This window comes from Mauremys mutica, chromosome 3 (assembly GCF_020497125.1).
Source record: "Mauremys mutica isolate MM-2020 ecotype Southern chromosome 3, ASM2049712v1, whole genome shotgun sequence".
NCBI lineage: Eukaryota > Metazoa > Chordata > Testudines > Geoemydidae > Mauremys > Mauremys mutica.
The window spans coordinates 127,544,665-127,564,260 of record NC_059074.1 but is presented as its reverse complement, the minus strand read 5'-3'; the positions used below and the strand labels follow the sequence as shown (position 1 = coordinate 127,564,260).

The 19,596-nt window shown below is 39.1% G+C and overlaps 1 protein-coding gene across 1 annotated transcript in view; it reads right to left on the bottom strand.

The window, feature by feature from the left end:
- Positions 1-19,596, bottom strand: part of SMOC2 (SPARC related modular calcium binding 2) — a 169,464-nt gene that overhangs the window by 70,826 nt on the left and 79,042 nt on the right. The window contains exons 5-7 of the mRNA XM_045009508.1: positions 11,396-11,443; positions 6,593-6,643; positions 5,720-5,794 (exon numbers count right to left, since the gene is read on the bottom strand). Coding sequence (XP_044865443.1) covers positions 5,720-5,794; positions 6,593-6,643; positions 11,396-11,443 — 174 coding nt within the window. The remainder of the gene's footprint in view (positions 1-5,719; positions 5,795-6,592; positions 6,644-11,395; positions 11,444-19,596) is intronic.

Below are 19,596 nucleotides of genomic sequence, written 5' to 3'. Positions count from 1 at the left end.
ATGTTTACAAGACTGTGGTTTTGTATCTAGGGACTCTGGTGACATATTATTTGGGCTTGACTCTTCCAGTTTGCAGTGCATGGCTCTTGATGGTCTGGATTCAGGAAACAACATAATCATGCACTTAAGTGCATTCTTTATTCGGGAGGTTTTTCTGAATTGGGGCCTGTGAAATTACATGCAGTTGGGGGTCATTTGTTTTTACTTCTGTGTGTGTATGGTACAGCACACCTGAATTACTTAATAATTTGAGGATTTTCTTATAGGCATTAATAATATCCTGAGCTAAATCCCCCTTCCCAGAGAAGTGTTTCCAAAACAGACTATGGAAAATCTTCCCCCACTAAAAGAAATCTGAACAACAATTATGAATCTAACCAGGTATATGCTAAACTTCACTTATTCACTCGCACAGGCTTTCAGTCTCTCTTCCATCTCCTGTATTTTCACACATAAAACTACATACTTCACACAAGGAGTGTGATTTTTGTTTAATTCACAATAAGGGTGTGATCCTCCACTGATGTAAACTGGCATAGCTCCAAAAAAGTCAATAGAGCTACTCTGATTTACACCAATTGGGGATCTGACAAAAATGTCTTGGAATTTGCTGTTTGACAGCTATACATTACAGAATATGAATAGCTATAGTAAAATATTGTCAGCCAGGTTCTCAACTATTGTAAATTGTCTTCATTGGAGCTGCCCTGGTTTACAACAGCTGAGGATCTGACCTTTAATATTTTGGTCAATCTCACATAGAAAAAAAACCATTATTTTTAATAAATGCAGAAAAAACACATGAAAAGACCTTTTCTTGGACTTTTTATAAGGCCATAGAAGGAAATTTGAAAAACATTTAACCTCAGCACATACAAACTTTTTTAAAAGTTGGATAAATGCCACCAGGCAGGAAAATTATGAAGAAAATCATTTTTGAAAATCATTTGCAACATAAAAACACAGCTGAAATGGAAATATTCAGATGTTTCTAACCACAGAAATCATTCTAATCGCAGTCGTCATCAGGCCCTGATAGTAATGGTTTTCTGCCAGGAGTAACATTTTATCGACAAAAGTTAATAGACTAAACATTACTTTACAAACACCTTTTTTAACCAGCTAAGGTCCACTTGACCAAACCAACAGACTGAAGGTGCACCAGAAACTGTTATATAATACTGAAATGTAATCCAGTAATTTCATGCTCTGCATCTGTAAATCTTCCAGTTCTTTGTGCTAAATTCATTTAGACTTTTTAAAATCAAAATTATTGGGTAACTAATGTAAACTGGAATTTCCTGAGCCATTATTTTCAGTTCCCCAGTTACTAAAAGCCAACACTGGTTTTATTGGTTAATTATAAGTGGCAGGTCACTTACAGAACAGCAAATGTTTTTACAAGCCAGTTATGGGTGAGGTACAATAAATACAATGTATTCATTTGTAGTCCTTAACCCATCAAAAGTGTTGGTACTTTCTTGCAAAGAATGGCACATGATTTTAAAATTACACCTGCTTACATTACAATAACAAAATGTATGAGTAGTTCTCTTGTCAAGGCGAGTTTATTTACTGCCATATATCTTCCACCATGACACAGTAAAATACATGTGAAAATACAAATATATAAAGGAGACAAAACAACACAAACTACTGACCAATACAGACTGTAAGTAGAAATTTGGATTTTACCAGATATTTATATTTGTATTGAGCATAGATTACAGTTGTACTGAATTTTCACATGGGAGGCCAGATTATTCTGTCATTTACACCAGAGCAATCTCATTGAGGCCACTGGAGTTACACTGTTACAACAAGGGATAATTTGGCCCATTAGTGATAAAAATGGATTTCACCTCATTTTATAGGTAAATTAGAGAGAGAGAGGCCCAAATCCTGCTCAGTTTACTCAAATGGATTTCAACAGGATTTTTCATATAAGTAAGGCAAACAGGTTTGGACTCACAGAGATTGCTAAGCAAACTCACTAAATCAGAGATCTATATTTAACCTTATGCTGCAGCTGCTTTTCCTTTGCATCTCATTGGAATCAATCATGTGGCCATACCCAATACATTGATTAGTGTAGAGGCAAATTCCTCCTGGAAGTACCTGAATGGTTTGAGATCAGTCAAGGAGTTAGTAGACTCAAATAAAATGAGGTGAAATCCATTTTTATCAATAATGGGCCAAATCATCCCTTGTTGTAACAGTGTAACCTTAGAGGCGGGGGCAAATTAATCTATATTTCTAGGGATCTGAGAAAAGCTCACTACTGGAGTTTAGTATAGGCTCAGTCTCCAAATGAAGGCAGCATAAATAATTTGGCCACCTAGGGTATATCTTCACTGCTGAGTTATCCTAAGATAGCCTAGTCTGGGTGAAGTCTCACTACTGCAAAGCCCTATCTTGGCTAGACTTGTGTGGCTGCATTCACAATGCTTCTGTATTAGCTCATGTGCTAGGATGGATTTCTAGCAGGATATTTAGTCATGCATTAAACTGGGCCACTCTCTGAATTCATCTGCAGTGTATTGTGGGAAAATGTGTCTGTCCTTGCAGGATTTCTGTGTGGAAATGCTCCTGTGGGTACTCCACAACTTTACCAGAAGGCTGGTGTCAGCTTCTGGCCAACAGGCAGCACAGGAAAGAGATTTCTTGGAGAACATTTGTTCAAATGCTGTGGAAGTACAGAAGAAATGGAGCAGCCAAAACTTGGGGCTAAAACACAATGCAGAAGAAGGGAGGAGTTAGACAAGAAAATAAAGCCCAGGTGGAATAGGACTGGAGGACCAACAGCAGTGCAAGTAGGTGGGTTGCTAGCCCGGGCTGAAGTGAAACCTGTGCTCATCCTATACCCACAGCCTGGTGTGCTAGCGTGGGCGCAATGCACCCTCAAACCCAGGTTAGAGAATATTTTGTGTGGAGGGGCAACACACAATCTATAGCCAAGACTAATTCTGCAGTGAAGACATACCTGTGCTGTGCTGTGTATAGGTGGAGGCTAGAACAATGACAATACTTAACACAGCTAATAAGTATGCTAATTTTAAACAATTTGAAGCATCTCCATCAGTACGATCATATTGTACAGGTAATAGAAGCAACAACAGAGATAGCTATGTTTCCTTCTAATTTAGATGCACTGGGTTTCACTGTTCATGAAGGACTCTCCTTAACATCCAGTAACATTCATCAGCTTTTTCTTTTTTGAATTCTGATGCTTCTTCATGTTTGAATCTTGAATCACTACTATTTGTTCCAAAGTCAGTAACTCTTTTGCTTTGGCCCTAATTGGTCTCCAATATCATAAAAGTGAAATAAATACCCCTAAAAATGAAGTATTTGTAGAGACTGTTTTTGTTTTGCTTTACACTTCCAGAAGAATTTTGCTTTTTCTGGCTGATGTTACATAGAGAAACAACAAAATAAATCTCCAGCATGGAAAGCATTTGCTTAGAATAGTGGTATGCAAACTTTTCCAGTTGCTCCTCCACCCCCATACCATTCACAAAATTTGTCGCACCCTCCTTCCATTACTTGTAATCTGAAAAAAAAGTGGGGGTTTTTGTGGTTTTTTTGCAAGTTGGTGGAAGAAATGAAAAATGTATATTTATTACTAAATTTATAAGACTAGGTAAAGGTTATTAGGAAGTAGTAAACACAAAGTATTACAAACTGCAAACATACACAAACAGTTCACTTGATACTGACTGTCCGAGGCCTGGTCTACACTAGGGGGGTGGGATCAATCTAAGTTATGCAACTTCGTAGCTGAAGTCGACGTACTTGGATCGACTTACTGCGGTGAGTTGACTGCTGCTGCTCTCCCATCAACTCTGCTTGCGCCTCTTGCCAAGCTGGAGTACAGGAGTTGACAAGAGAGCACTTGGGGATCGATTTATCTCATCTAGACTAGGTGCGATAAATCAACCCCCGCTGGATCGATCGCTGCCCGCCGATCCAGCGGGTAGTGAAGACATATCCCGAGAGTCTTTGTTTGGCACTTTTTATGGCATTATAATCTGCGCATTTCTGAGTAGATTGTGCATGCACCACACTTGAAGGTCACACTGGACGGTGGAGGGGAAACAGAGATGAGGTTATTCATTCCTTTGGTTTAGTGTTAGAGCATCTGACTCACTTGAGGGGTCCTGGGCTCTCATCTATTATTATATAAATTGCCAGATAAGGTCTTTTAATATCAATTATTAATCATTAAATGAGTTTTAAAATTAATGAGAATCAAAATTCATTTTAAAGGCATCATAGGCCTACTGTAGTTATGAAACTTAGCAAATTGTTTAAAAAAACCCAGCCTGCACTTTTATTTGTCTGTTTGTTTTTTAAAAGGTCAAAAGGATGAAATTTCTTCCCCCCACCATCCCAGGAGGAACCTCTTGCACTCTCTTGAGGGAGCATGCCCCCAGTTTACACACTACTGGCTTAGAACCTGGAGGTTCAATTTAGGCCTATTCCTTTCTAAGTCTTTGTGATACTCTCTTGGAGGGAGAGAGGAAATATTGGAAAGTATTGTTTTGGTGCTATGAATAAACCATAGAGTTGATTTGTGGGGCCCTACAACAATATACACTTTTTTCTTTTGAGCACTGCTCATCTTCTTATATCCATTTTGGCCCCAATTCAGCAAAACACTTTAACGTGCTTAATTTTAAGTACATGCTTAATTTCTATTGGGACTTAAACATGTTCTTAAGTGTTTTGGTGAATCAGAGGCTTTATTAACAATACCTCAGTTTTGTATAAATGCTTTTGTACCAACTGACTATCCCTTGCTATTTATCTATTATTCATGTACAGGGCATTACCTGACATAGGAGCTCAATTAATGGCTGAAATAGGAAAATAATGTATGAGGGCCAGGCAACTCAGTGAGGTTCTATTTGGGGAGTTTTCTACAGATCATCCTATCATGAGGGCAGGATTTGTGGCCCTCCGAAGCTGCAGATTTCTCAACACTTGAGAGATTTCACTGTGGGTCTTAGACATTTGCATAGAAACCCAGTTCCACCCTTCTGAAAGCTCTCTTGTGATAGACTAACAAACAGAGTAAGGTCAAAACTTTAAAAATAAAATACAAATCAATGTCATCAAACCTATATTAAATTGGTCCTTGACAGTTAACACACAAATTATCATAATTTGGCAGATGGCACATTTATAAAACAAGAAAGAAAAACTGAGAAATCTGTCTTTCCAGTTTTCTCTGAGCTGACACGCAATTTCTAATGGCATGTTTGCTCCCATTCAGATCCGTCTCATCCAGATTTCCCCTCACACATATGCCCTACACCATCTTTTTCTAAGTTCATACTTAATTGTACCAAATCAATTAAAAATACATGTTCCAAACAAAAAAACAAAATATTAATGTAGATGAGAAAAATAAATGTGCCAGATCTGCAGCTGTTCAAATTGTCACAGCTCCCTCGAGGACTTCAAATTAACTGTGCTGAGTTCCACCAGCTGAGGATCTGGCCAAAAGTATTTAAGTATAAAAAGGGAAAATATAATAAACATGTTACATAATCTCTACATTACATCACAAATCTTTAGGACACTGTTGTGGTGGGAAGATGGAAGTATAAGCTCTGGTGTATTAAAATGATTTTCACTTCCACAACTTCAATTTGAATATGACTTTAAAAAGTGCTTCCAAGCAACTTTGCAAAGCAAGACCACATATTCTTACCTGAATTTTTATTGGTTTTGTTTTGCCTACTCTTTACTTGCTCAGTCCATAATGTAGGGTAACGAGAAGCTATATCTAAAAAAATCAAGCATGACAAAATTTACATTATTATAATTTAATAAACTAAAACAATCTGTAGCAAACAAACATTAAGTGGTCAATGAACAAGATAAGGCTGACAACATATTATGGTACATGTCTAACAAAGAAAAGGACACATTGCAACACTTTAGAACAGCTACATTCATGCATATAGCAGCAGTGAAAAAATATTGTACAAACTGGCACCTATGTTTTAATATCTTCACACCAGATTCTGCCATCCTTACGCACAATGAGTAATAACTGACTTTGAGTGTAGGCCCAATACAGCAAAATAGGGCTGATGTGGCATGTAGGCATTGTGTTGGCCTTCTGCACAGGGCTGAATATCACCCAATGTGAGGAAGTGTGGCAGAATACGGACCTTACCCTGTTGTCAGAGGGGATGTATGGGGCATAACGAGGGCAGAATTTGGACTTTAACATTTGAATTTGGCCCTTTACGCTTTAAAATTAGCAGCTCAAGTTTGAAATTGCAGCATCTTCACTCTGAAAAATGACTGTGAACATGGCATTCTGGGATTCCATAGTTATTGTGTCTCTGGGACGTCCCCATGAAATTTGCTCACTTTAAAAGTATGATTGCTGTACTCTGGCTGTCCCACTTGGAAACAGGTATGGCAGCTTTCATCCTCTTGGCAAATCACCAAAAGTGTGCTAAATCCTGTAACATTTGGGTGCCCTTTCTCTAAGGTAGCAGTTATGCTACAGTATATGATATATAATGTGTCATTCTGGCATGACTCTGTTACCATTCCTAAAGATGCTTACCTTCCTCATCACCTTGAGGCTGAGTCTCCAGCGCGGGAGCTGAGGCATCATCTGAATTCAGAATGGAAAAGATTTGCAAGGAGACTACAATTATGAGAGTAAACTAAATAAGTGTACATACATGGTTAATGCTAATGATTTGCACATAGCCCCGGCCGGTTAACAAACAACATAAGTATTATATGACACATATAAACTACAGATTATAAATCTATGGCATTTAAGGTAACTGTTTGTGTATATGAATGAACTGAGTGCAAGATTTTTGAGACATCAGCCAGTGAGTCGTACACTGCCAGGGATAAGAAAAAATACTATGCATTGATTCCTCTAGAACATAATTAATTAAACAAATATTTTCAAAAGAAGAAATTGATATAGACATAGAAAAGGTAAGCCCTGTGAAAGCAAAAGCAATCTGGGCAAGTGAGTGGATGTAGTCCTTCTACAGCCTAAAACAAAACCAGGGTTTCTTTTGGCCCAGCAAAATTCATTTGATACGCCAGCTGTTTTCACAAAAAAGATCCTTAGTTTAAAGAACCAGATAATCATTTGCATTGCTCTCATCCTTCAGTCAGCCATTCCCATCCCCTACAACCAACTGCCACTGCAAGGGAAGAGGGAGTAAAATGTTCCGGAAAGAATATAGTAAGGATAAGGGTAAATCTTCAACTGATTCAAAAGCATTGCAAGAAATACATGTAGCTAGAAAATCTCATTATAAAAAATAGTTCAAATGAGCAAGCTTTGGGAAACCGTAGTACATATTTTCAATCCAAAGACCAATTTTTAGCAATTTGAAGGGGTGAGCTGTTTATATGTTTTCATATGCTGAATGAGCCACAGTATGCAATATAACTTAATAGTCCATATCAACCAGTTGCTGGCATTTCTTGTGAAGCAGAACTACTTCCAACATTATCCTCTGTGCAGGCATTTGGCTAGAATTCCTTGAAGTCACCACTTCTGGGTCGCAATCTTGTTTCCAGATTGTTTACCCAATATTTTGCATAGAGGCTATAACAGAATATAGCTTTTTCATGTACCTAATTTTACTAGGATGATTTCAGGCAACAGTGAAAATGGACTGTACCATCCACCTCCTTGCCATGGCAACTCAATAGCTTCCTCTTCCTGCTCCCTTGTCCCCACTACACAGGCTGGTGCTCTAGATTATGCAAAGGAGTGAAAAATAATCTGGCCCTTCCCAATACAGTGCCACAATTTACTTCTCAGGAACATAATACTGCTGATAAGTACTAGATGGATAGCCATGCTATCCTAAAGTCCTCTCTCTGCAGAACAGGTAAAGCAAAGCAGTAATAGTGGAAGTTTCCCAACCAATATGCTTCAACCTAAATTTATGGGGTACTTCCTCTTTAGATGAGCAAGTCATTCATTCTCCATATCCATTTAATATTTGGCCACTATGTTGAGATGGAGGACAAGAGTGCACATTACTGTCAGTTTCACCAGTGTTTTTTGTAATATTCTCTGGAAAGTGGACTGAAGCCACCAACCCATTTCAGACAGGACACCAAACACATGTAATTACGTATGAATTCAAGACTTACTATCGGATTGTCAACCACTATCTGATTCAGAAAAATATCCATGTTTTGGAGGGGACTGGGGGCAAATAATAAATGATACAAAGACATTAATTTAATTTGATTATATTTTCTAATTGTATTCCACCATACACTTTCACTAGATAGGGCATTTGTTCTTGGAAATGATATTGCCTATTACTGGAAACCTTACAGACCAGCAGCCCAGTGAAAAATATTCTAGTGGCAGCATTGTTCCATTAATGAATATCTTTGTTCAAGCAGCATCTAACATTAGTCCATGACAATATTTTTTTAAAGAAGCTAAGGTGCCAAAAAGGCCTTGTCCAAACATTGGCATAGGGTTGGGAGGAGAGAGAAGCTTGTTGCTGGTGATTAATGAATCAGGTCTTTGATTTGAGGATATCCATATAATCTGTAAAAGATTAGCTCTCCACAGAACTGGGGGCAAGTCAACAGGCACATGTGAGGGATACCTAACTTGAAGGGAAGAATCCCATTGGGACACCAGTAATTTCCTGGTTTTGCTCTTTCAGATCCACCTGTTTTTGAACAAACATTTAGTGTTTGGAATGAAGATATGCAGTAATTCATTCTTCAGAATAAGAACCAATATGGCATCATCACTATATAAATTCAGAGCAGTTCTAATTTAACTGGTTTACTAAATTCACGATATTTCGTGCAGATCACACTGAATGTATATGTTTAAACACACTTCTGGTACTCGGATCTCACTTATTCAAAACATTGCCATGCCCCCAGCTAAAATCAGAGGAAGAGGATATGGCCTTGATTCAGATAACAGCGTTCTTCAGCTAAGATAGACTTTTTTTTCTCCTGAGAGGGAAAGAGGTTAAATTTCTGGATTGTGGGGCCACTAGGAAGGTGGATTAGGAAATGTCCCCGAAGCTTTTTTCCCTACACAGTTTAAGAGCACTGCTTCCGTCCAGTAGAAAGCCTAATCTTCAAAGGCCTGAAAGTTTGCTCCTGCAGCGCTTTACTCTTGGAATAACCAAAGCAGAAGACAAGCTTCATTTGTGTGAGGCTTAGTAATACCACAGGAATCTTGCTGGCCATCTATGTGTGGCCTGTCAGCTATTCTATTCTATTCTATTAATTCTGACTCTTCAAGGAATTCCTGGAGGAAGGGACTCTCCCAGAGTCTACTGTATGAATTGTAAAACCAAAGACGGATCTGAAATTCCTGTAACTCATCTGGTAGTATAGTTATGTAGTTCTCCCTAGATATGTTCTGATGTTTTTGACACTGCTACTTAATGCAAACTACAAGGAAGAGACAGCTTGGAAGAATGGGGGGTTGGGGGATTCAGCTACTGAAAAGAAGAATCAGGAACCTCCTGGGAAACAGGACATCTGCACTTTGTGCTGCAGTTGTGCTGGTGAATAAAAACAATGCACAAGTCAACTGTCACTGTGTAATGTCAAAAGCAAACATTCTTGATGAAGAAGGCAACATAACACATGCACTCTGTTCATCTCTGACCCCTGATGATATAGATGCTGTTCATTCAGGCTTTGCAAACAACTCAGCTCTCACACACGTCCTCATCAATAATCATTAAGCTTCCGGCATTCTATGGCATTGGCTTTATGGAATTTAAAATCTGACCGCCACCTCACAACAAAACATCTCCTAGGTGATGATAATACCCATGAGTACATTAGGTTTTTGAGGGAAGTAAGCAAACATTATATAATATAAAACAAAGATGTATCAGTAGATCAATACTCACCTCAGATGAAGACACACTTTTCTCCTCCCCCCTCCCACCAGAGCCATGAAGAGAATATATTCATCTCTGAAGGGAAATTTCACTCTCATGCTGAGAGGATTTTGCAGGGTTTAATGGCTATAAGTGGAAGATACTCTGCAAGGCTGACTCATATAAAATCTTAAAATATGAAAAATGTTGTTAAGAACACTCTGGGCATGATTGAGAAATAGGACCCCAAGGTATGTCTATAATAAGGTATGGAAACTAAAAAAGGGTCAGACCTCTTTAGCCAGATAAGTACTGGCAGATGGTTGGCCTCAACGGCAAATAACACAACTGAATGGTTCAGTGTTCTACATTTCCCTTCATGCCTGGTTTCGGCCCATATATATATCAGGCAGAGTTGAATGTAGACAGGAAGGCTCATTTATTTAATCTTCACCACTGCTCAGCTCTCTGGAGAAAGGCTCACAGACAAAAACAAAAGGTTTCCAAAACCCAGGCAAGTTTTTTACATGGTACAGTTCACACCCAAGAATGAAATCCATGACCCAGAGCAAGCTTCCCTAGCAGTCTGTGGATAACTGGAGGTCAGTAGAACCCAGAGGCGATCTAGTAGACACATGATGGAAACGTTTCCTCTGCTGATTAACGTATCTTTTAATAACTAACTTTCAAACAGCTACTGATTTTCTCAACACAATAGCACCACTTACATTGGTCATATAAATTCAGGCTAAAATTCCTGCAAAATCATAAATCAACTATAACTACATTGGGCCAAATAGTCTTTTTATTTATGCTGGCATAAATCTGGAGCAACTCCTTTAAAGTCCATTTATACCAGCATTACATAGAGTATAATTTGGTTAAATATTTTCATTTGCCTTTAGAATTGCTACTTTTTAAATTTTCTTTTGGTCTTGACTTTATTTAAGATTAGGGCACAAATTCATCCCTGATATAACTCCTACAACCTGGGTGGAGTCACATCACACAAGAATTTGCCCCAGAAACATCAATTATTATAGAATCTATACATGAGGATGTATCTTTAATAGCAGCAACTCTTTGGCTATGAATATAAGTCATCAGCTGAACTCATCACTGTAGATGAGCCTTAGATGAGTCAAGTCCAGGTTACCATGGAGATGAAGTAATGGCACCAGTTTCCTGGATCTTGGGGCTAGACAGTGCTGGTTTTAACAGACAGACAGTACAGGCTGCCATCCAGGGCTAGAGAATATTTGGGGCAATTAAAAACTTAACAACAGTTTACTGGGAGGGTAGCAATGGGCTGGGAAGGGAATTCATTTTCCAGTTAGCCCAGTACAGCAAAATCTCTAGGAATGAGGCTGGACAAGTAAAAAAAATAATAATAATAAAAAATATGCACTCACATTTCAAACTTATGAAAGATCCAGGTTTCAAATCCTGCAAGTTTACTAGTTTGCATAGTTTAAAAAAAACACACAGCATTCTAAGACATTTACCTGTATTTCCTGCACCTTCTCGTTGTGGCAACTTCTCAGTTATAGACCCTGGAAGTGGAAAAAAGTATAAACCAGAAAAATTACTTTCATTATCAACTCACCTTTGTAGTGACACACCTTAGTCTAAATTATTCCCCTCTGTTTGTGTCAGCCATAAATACCAGACATTTCTTCCTCTGTAAGCCAATGGATTTTGGCTTGGCCCGGTACTGACATTTGCTCACGATCAATTTAGGGTGAGGTGTTTTGGTTTTGGTCACCACCATACTTACGCCAAGGAGAACCCAGGCACAGTAGATGAATACACATGCTCATGCGCACCACAGTCATAGGCCATATCCTGCAATCAGATCCATATGGCAGACTTTTATAGCTGTGTGAAACTCCACTGACTTCAACAGGGCTCTGCCTGGGTATAGGAGTCCCCTCACATGGCTCCATTTGCAAGATCAAACCCTTTATATCAATAGTTTGTTGTCCATGGTTTCTCAGATCTTCCTGGACACAACAGAGACGGGCGACTGATAAGAGCCTATCAAAGCTCCCTGATCTCATTTATCCAGTCCTGTCATATGTTAAAATAGCAGGAGGCAGCTTTAATTTATATCACTGATGTAAGCCTCCACTCCTGGGACTTTATGCTGGTGGAGAAATGGGCATAGCAGAGCATTACTTCACCATGCCATCTCTCTTCCCCTCTGCCATGCTGCCACTCTGACCCCAACATACCCTCCCCTCAACACAGCTACCTCCACTAGCTTTACATCAGTTCCCCCTACGCCGGGGACTCCAGGACAAATCTCTGGCTGCTTTAAGTACAACATAGGCATCATAAAGTGAATTTCATGGACTGGTGAATCCAGGACCCCGTATTGACAGTAGTTGTATACTTCACATAATTACATTTAATATATGTAAATGAGGAAACAAAATGAAAAATTAAATACGATAATTTTTACAAAATATTTGTAAAGATTTTTTAATTGTTGTGGCATTTAATATTTAGACTGGTTTGTTCATGTTCAGTGTCCAGAAATCCCATATAACACACTTACAGCTACACTTTCAAATATAAATGCACTTAAATTGTGTCTGTAAATTACACAGTTTGCTGGATCAAAGTGTATTTATCTGCACAACTGAAAAATAAGAAACAGAAAATTGTAATGCACAATTATCTATTTTATGTTGCAACTACTTTTATTTGTTTATTTTAATTTCCAGTTTAGGCTTATTAAATTGGAAGCACAATTCTTGATCTTTGTCATGAAATTCCTTGGAAATTTTGTGATGGCAAAAATTTGATAAAACTGAAAAACTGGTTGATTAAAACAGGCAAAAGTTCTTTTTAATTAAACATCCATGTAATAAAATGAGAAGAAGTCCTGCCCATTAAGAAGAAATAGGGGCACTGGATTGCTAATGAGATATGGAAACTTTCTGGCCTTAAAATCTAAGAATTTATGAATCTATGAATTGTTCATCCTAGATTAATGGCTGAAATCTCTCCCAGGCTGATAGTAACAGAGGGTACGTCTAGACTACCCGCCGATACGGCGGGTAGCGATTGATTTCTCGGGAATCGATATATCGCGTCTCATCTAGACACGATATATCGATCCCCGAACGCACTCCCGTCGACTCCGGAACTCCACCAGCGTGAACGGCGGTAGTGGAGTCAACAGGGGGAGCTGCAGACGTCGATCCTGAGCTGTGAGGACGAGAGGTAAATCAATCTAAGATACTTCGACTTCAGCTACGCTATTCACGTAGCTGAAGTTGCGTATCTTAGATTGATCCCCCCCCCCGGCCCAGTGTAGACCAGCCTTAAGCATCATTACTAGCTGAATTAGGCATGAGTGCTGGGGGAAAATAGTATGTTATCATCTAATTACAGACTGTCATAATGCTTACACAAGGCAGAAAATTAAGGTTGCACAGGCAACCTTAATTCTACCATTTCCTAATTTTGAGCGCTTGACTTTGCACCCTTAATAACAACCTAAATAACATTAAAATCTTTTTTTAAATGTAATATTGCAAATAACTTGTTCAGTTATTGAACTTGTTACTTGTTAAAATACCCATACCATAAGCTTAATCATAAGTAAAAGAAAATATAATCTGTGGCTGTGAAATTTTATAACCAATTGTAACATCTGTTACTATGGAGGCTAAGAGAAAGATAAATCTCATGCTCCAGAGTGTTAACTGATGGCCAGTGGGATCAGGAAGGATTTTTCACACACACATGTATAACCTTTTATAGTTGGCCACATTCCCATTAGGGTGACAGTTCCAGATTCCTCTGAAACATCAGATAATGACCGCTGCTAGAGAGAGGGTACCCCAGTGACTGTATGTGATCTGGTACAGCAAATTCTGCCACCCCAATTTAACTGCAAGTAATTAATGAAACAATTCAAAATTGTTACTCCTGCCTCTTGGTTAGTGTGGTGTCATTGATAAACATTGACATTAACGAAAGCAGAAGGAGGCCCTAAATGGGTTCTGCCCTCTAAAGAATTAATAGCAGACCTGTGTAAAACCTAACTTCCGCCTCAAAAAGCCCAATATGAAGCATGTGAGAGCTGGGGATAACATAATTTTAGTCAAGGGGATCCAGTTGTGGAACGAACTTCCAGAGCACATTACAGAAATCCATAATTGATCATCTTTAGGAAACACTGCAAGGCCTTCGTCTTTGAAAAAGCCTTTCCACCATAGCAAGAATGACACTAACAGTATTGACAGCTCCATCTACCCAAATAAACAGCCCCTCCCCCAGTTTTTTAACATTAAAAATAGAAGTAAAAACCTGTAACACGAACAAATTAACCAAAAGAACCCAAATGAACAACAAGCAAACAAACATACTCCAAGTACAGTTTTTACCATGAAAAGAGAGGTGATTCAGAAGCTCCATGAAGTCCACTACAGACTTTTCTATTGTTACTGATTTTACATGAAAAGTACTTAGATACTATGGTGATGGACAGCATTAAAAACCCTAAACTAAACAGACAGTCTTTAAAAAAAAATCCCATTAATTCAAAGAGTTTTGAATCATGCCCTAGTTGAGCCAATGCATCATTCATTAAACACCTGCTAAAGATTATTAAATGTTTTATTATTGCTCGTCTATAAAAATAGTTTCAGAACAAAGTGAGGGTTTAATCTGATTTCTTTTTCTTAGTATCGGATTAAATATACATTAAAAACAAGAAATGGACCAGTTCATTAAGAGCCATTATCATAACATGAGGAATTATTATGTTAGAATGTTATGCAAAATGAGGACAATTTCAATTAAAATTAAGTTATGATTTGATGGTTTTAGCAACTTAAATATCTATTGTATTATTACCTGGCAGAAAACACTGAGAAACTGTGCATTTTCAGCAAGTCATACTGCAGAAACTAAAGACAGATTATTATAGATCGGTAGTAAAAAGCTTGGAAAGTGGAATAATTGGAAATTTATAGCAATGAAACCCCAAGATTAGAACATTATTTTTGCCTAGTTTGAAGTATTATAATAACCCTAGGGGCAGATTGTCAGCTGGTGTAAATAGTCATAATGGCATTTTCCCAATAGCAATGTTCAGTTTTAAACCAAATATTGTCGATTTTCAGCCAAAAATAGTTAAGTTTAGATTTTTTGCCCAAAAGTCAATTTTTGGTGGAAATTTTGCCAAAATCATTGTTTTTAATTTCATTGAATTTTTCAATGGTAAAATAACTTTTTCTGACCAGTTTTAATGTTGACTTTTTTTCATAACCACCTTGAATTTCTGCGCAAATTCATTTAAAACCTAAGATCAAGAGCTCTACTTAATGCAGTCTTTCTGAAGCAATGGAATGTGATGCTGAATTAGTCCATATGCAGGGCCGGCTCCAGAGCCCAGCGGGGCAAGCACCCACCTGGGGCGGCCCTTTCCCGGGGGGGCGGCAGGCTGGGCCGGCGGACCTGCCGCAGTCATGCCTGCGGGGGGTCCACCGGAGCCCCGGGAGCAGCGGACCTGCCGCAGGCATGACTGCGGAGGGGACGCTCGGCCGGCGGCTCCAGTGGACCTCCCGCAGGCATGACTGCGGACGGTTCGCTGGTCCCGCGGCTCGGCAGGACCTCCCGCAGGCATGCCTGCGGCAGCTCAACCGGAGCCGCCGGACCAGCGAACCGCCCACAGCTGCGGGAGGTCCAGCCAAACCGCGCGACCAGCGGAACCTCCACAGTCATGCCCGCGGGAGGTCCGCTGCTCCCGCGGCTCCGGGGCGCCTCCCGGGCATGACTGCTTGGGGCGGCCGAATTTGTAGAGCCGCCCCTGTCCATATGTGATGCCAATCTAATCATATTTCAGAAAGATTTATGTTAATGTTTGTTTGTTTTTTAAGACTGGAGTCTGGGATTTGTGTGTCCAAATCCTACTCAATTTTAATGGGAGTAGGGTACCTGAATCCCTTAGATATCTTTGAAAATCCCAGCTAGAGTTTCTAGCAATTATTACTAGTGGTGCTACTGTGATTGCAAAAAGCAATATGAAGTGGATTACACAGCTGTGAGGTTTGCTCATAGATTTTTAGGCCAGAAATTTTTTAGATCATCTCATCTGATCTCTTGTAGATAATCTAATCTGATCACAGCTCATTAAATTTCACCCAGTAACTCCTGTGTTAAGCCTAATAACTTGTGTATGGGTATATCTCCCAGAAAGGCACTTGGTCTTGGTTTGAAGATGTCAAGGCTACATCTACGGTAGTGTGTAGTGTATGTGCAGCTACATGCCACAATGAAAAGCAGACTGCGTCCACACTGCATCCAACGCTGATTCAGCCTTTCCCCACTGCTGGAGCCTTTCTCTGTGTCAGGGGAAGGATTCTAGTAGTGGGGAGCTGGCAGAGCCTTTTTCCTCTACCAGAGTCTTTTCCTGTGGTAGGGAAAGGTTACACAGTGTGTAGCTGCCCATGCCTTTCTCCACTGCCTCTCACCTGCCATTCTACGCAAAAGAATAAATGGACACAAATCTGACATCAGGAATCATAACATTCAAAAACCAGTGGGAGAACACTTCAACCTTTCTAACCACTCAGTGACAGACTTGAAGGTGGCAATTTTGCAACAAAAAAACTTCAAAAACAGACTCCAAAGAGAGACTGCTGAACTTGAATTAATATGCAAACTAGATACTATTAACTGTGGTCTAAACAAAGACTGGGAATGGTTGGGTCATTACACCAATTAAATCTATTTCCCTATGTTAAGTTCCCCTCACACCTTCTATGGGCCATCTTAATTATCACTTCAAAAAGTTTTTTTTCCTCCTGCTAACGATAGCTCATCTCAATTGATTAGACTCTGCCTGTTGGTATGCATACTTCCACCTTTTCATGTTCTCTGTATGTATAAATATCTCCTGTCTGTGTGTTCCATTCTATGCATCCGAAGAAGTGAGCTTTAGCTCACGAAAGCTCATGCTAAAATAAATTTGTTAGTCTTTAAGGTGCCACAAGTACTCCTGTTTTTTTTTTCACCTGCCATAGTCTTTCTCCTCTGGAGGATTCAGCAGCAGGTAGGCAATGGGACAATACACAGCTAAAAAACAGCAGTGTAGACAGGGAGGCATGGCTTGGGTGAGTAGAGAGACTGTAGAGTATGTACTTGCATACATACCCACACCCTTCAGTCTCATCTTTTACTCTATTCACCTAAGCTGTGCCTTCCTGGCTACAGTGTTGTTCATATCCTTGCTAAGGGGGCTATGCAAGTATGGATTCTACCAGCCACCAAAAGAAGAGTACAATGTGAACATACAACAAGAGATGGAGAATCTACCACTTCCCTTGATAGTTTGTTCCAGTGGTTAATCACCCTCACTGTTAAAAATGTGTGTCTTATTTCTAATCTGGATTTGTCTGGCTTTAATGTCCAGACGTTGGTTCTTGTTAGGCCTTTCTTTGCTAGATTAATAAGCCCTTTAGTACCCAGTATTTTCTCCCTGTGAAGGCATTTATATTTTGTGATCAAGTCACCTCTCAATCTGTTTTGTCAACGAAATATAAAGCCTATCACTTCTCACCAGTTCAAATCTTGTTACCCAGGCTGATAGTAATGAAAAATCATCACCACTTGATAACTGTTCAGCAACCTATGTGAAATGAGTTCATTGTCTCAATTCAGTTCTCTTCAGAAGTGCTAAATTCACTGAGAATTAAAATTAAATAAAAAATCTTGCAGAATGTTTTTGTTGATCTAAAATAAGGATTTCAATAAGTGAATCACTGCGTCAAAAGTCTTGTTTACCATACTGAACTGATGGCCACTTCAACATGAAGTTTAGACAAGGAATTTTGCCAGAGAAAAACTATCTGACATCACAAATCTGGCATGCAGATTTGAAAGCCTCCAAAACAGAAAATAAATGGCTGAGCAGCAAACTGCCATTAGGCTCTCAAGAGCTATAGTTTTAATTGTTCATATTAGGAATACTGGTATTTGTAGGTATTATTAGGAATTTCTGGTACTGTATTTTTCCAGCATCATGGATAAATCACTATAAACTCTATGGGCTTAACAGTAGCTGCCTCAATAAAACATAAGTGCAGAAAAAGACTCTACCATCATGGTAGCTGGCATAGCCAAGGGAGTTTTGGAAAATCTCCGCTAAATAGGGTGAAATACTAACCAAGGCTAAGGACCATGCTATTTGATCTGTAAAGGCAGACTCCCACTTCCACGCCATGCTCTGTTGAAGTCAAAAGAGCTGAAGTCAATAGGATTTTGAATGGGAGCAAGCATGAATTCTGCATGAATCTGCTTACAGGATTTGGGTCTACTTTGGATTCAAGTGTCAAAGGTCACAGGTGTAAACTGGTGGGGGTTATTACACTGACAGTGTGGTCAGCACTGTACAAAAAATGAAAACAGAAATAGTAGTTGCCCAAGAAATTTACAATCAATACAAGGTTATTACAAGAGCCCATGGGGAGACTCAGATGGTGAGAGCATAACTAATGTTACTAGCTACAGAGAGGAGTGGGGATGGCAGTATCATTACATGTTGGTTAGAGTATTCAGCCTTCAGGAAGAAGTACAGTAAGTTTTCAGGGAGGGTTTTAATGCAGAGGGTGAACCCGGGAGCACTGGGATAGGGAATGTGTTCCAGATTTAACTGGTGACACTCACTGAAGAATGCAGAAGAGGAGTGTGGGAGAAGGAAATGAAAGGATCAGTGAGGCTGAACTCATTCATAGAGTGAGGGTGGGAAAGGGATGTAATAAGAAACAAGAGCAAAGATGTAGGCAGGAAGAATGGAGGGCTGGAAGATGATCCTCTTTACTGTTACGTACAAAACAAGGGGATCCAGCAGGGAGAACCAAAATAAGTGAAATACGTGTTATATATTTGAGTAAAGTAAGACAGAAGAAAAGGTTCAGGACTGGCAAAGGCCACATCTGGAATACTACAGGCCTGAGTAAGGACTACCCTGATTATAATTGTTATTTTATGAGCTGGTTAAACATATAAACAGAAGCTGAAAAAAAAATAAAAATGTGAAAAAGCAAACATTAAATACTTCAAAATTCATGCTCTGTTTGAAGAAATATAAATATGAATAGGAATGCAAGACCTTTCCTAAGGAATGGAGAAAAAAGTGTTCTTTTGTTCAGGACTCCACATCTAATATCCCACCACAAAAGATCAAACCAAGAGAGATATGTACTTTATGATATTAAGCATTTTTGTTTGGAAGCTGAATATTCATGTGCAAGTAAATCCATGTATCAAATAAATCCATACCCTTAAATAAAGAAGAAACACATCTATTAGCAAAGGTTCCATGAAGTAAGCCAGGTGAGATAGCAGGTAACAGTGGTACCATACAAGCACTCAAATGAAAGTCAAAGTGATGAAGCTGTGTGTGTAAATGTTGGAATAATCAAAGATCTCCTTGTAACTAACCACAACATTCTGTCCCCAGAAAAGCATAGGCTATTGAAGAATACATGACCGTTCAGTTGTCAGATTCCACTGCTGTAAGATGTGCACTTGCAATATCAAGTAATAGCAAGGGAATTCTTGAGGATAGGCCAGAAACTGCACAGTTTATCAGTTTGGCGTGGTTGAGAGTCTGTGATATCCCAAAAGAACTAATTAAGACAGAAGCAAGTATGAACTCTGTGTAAGTAATGATATTTTGGGCATC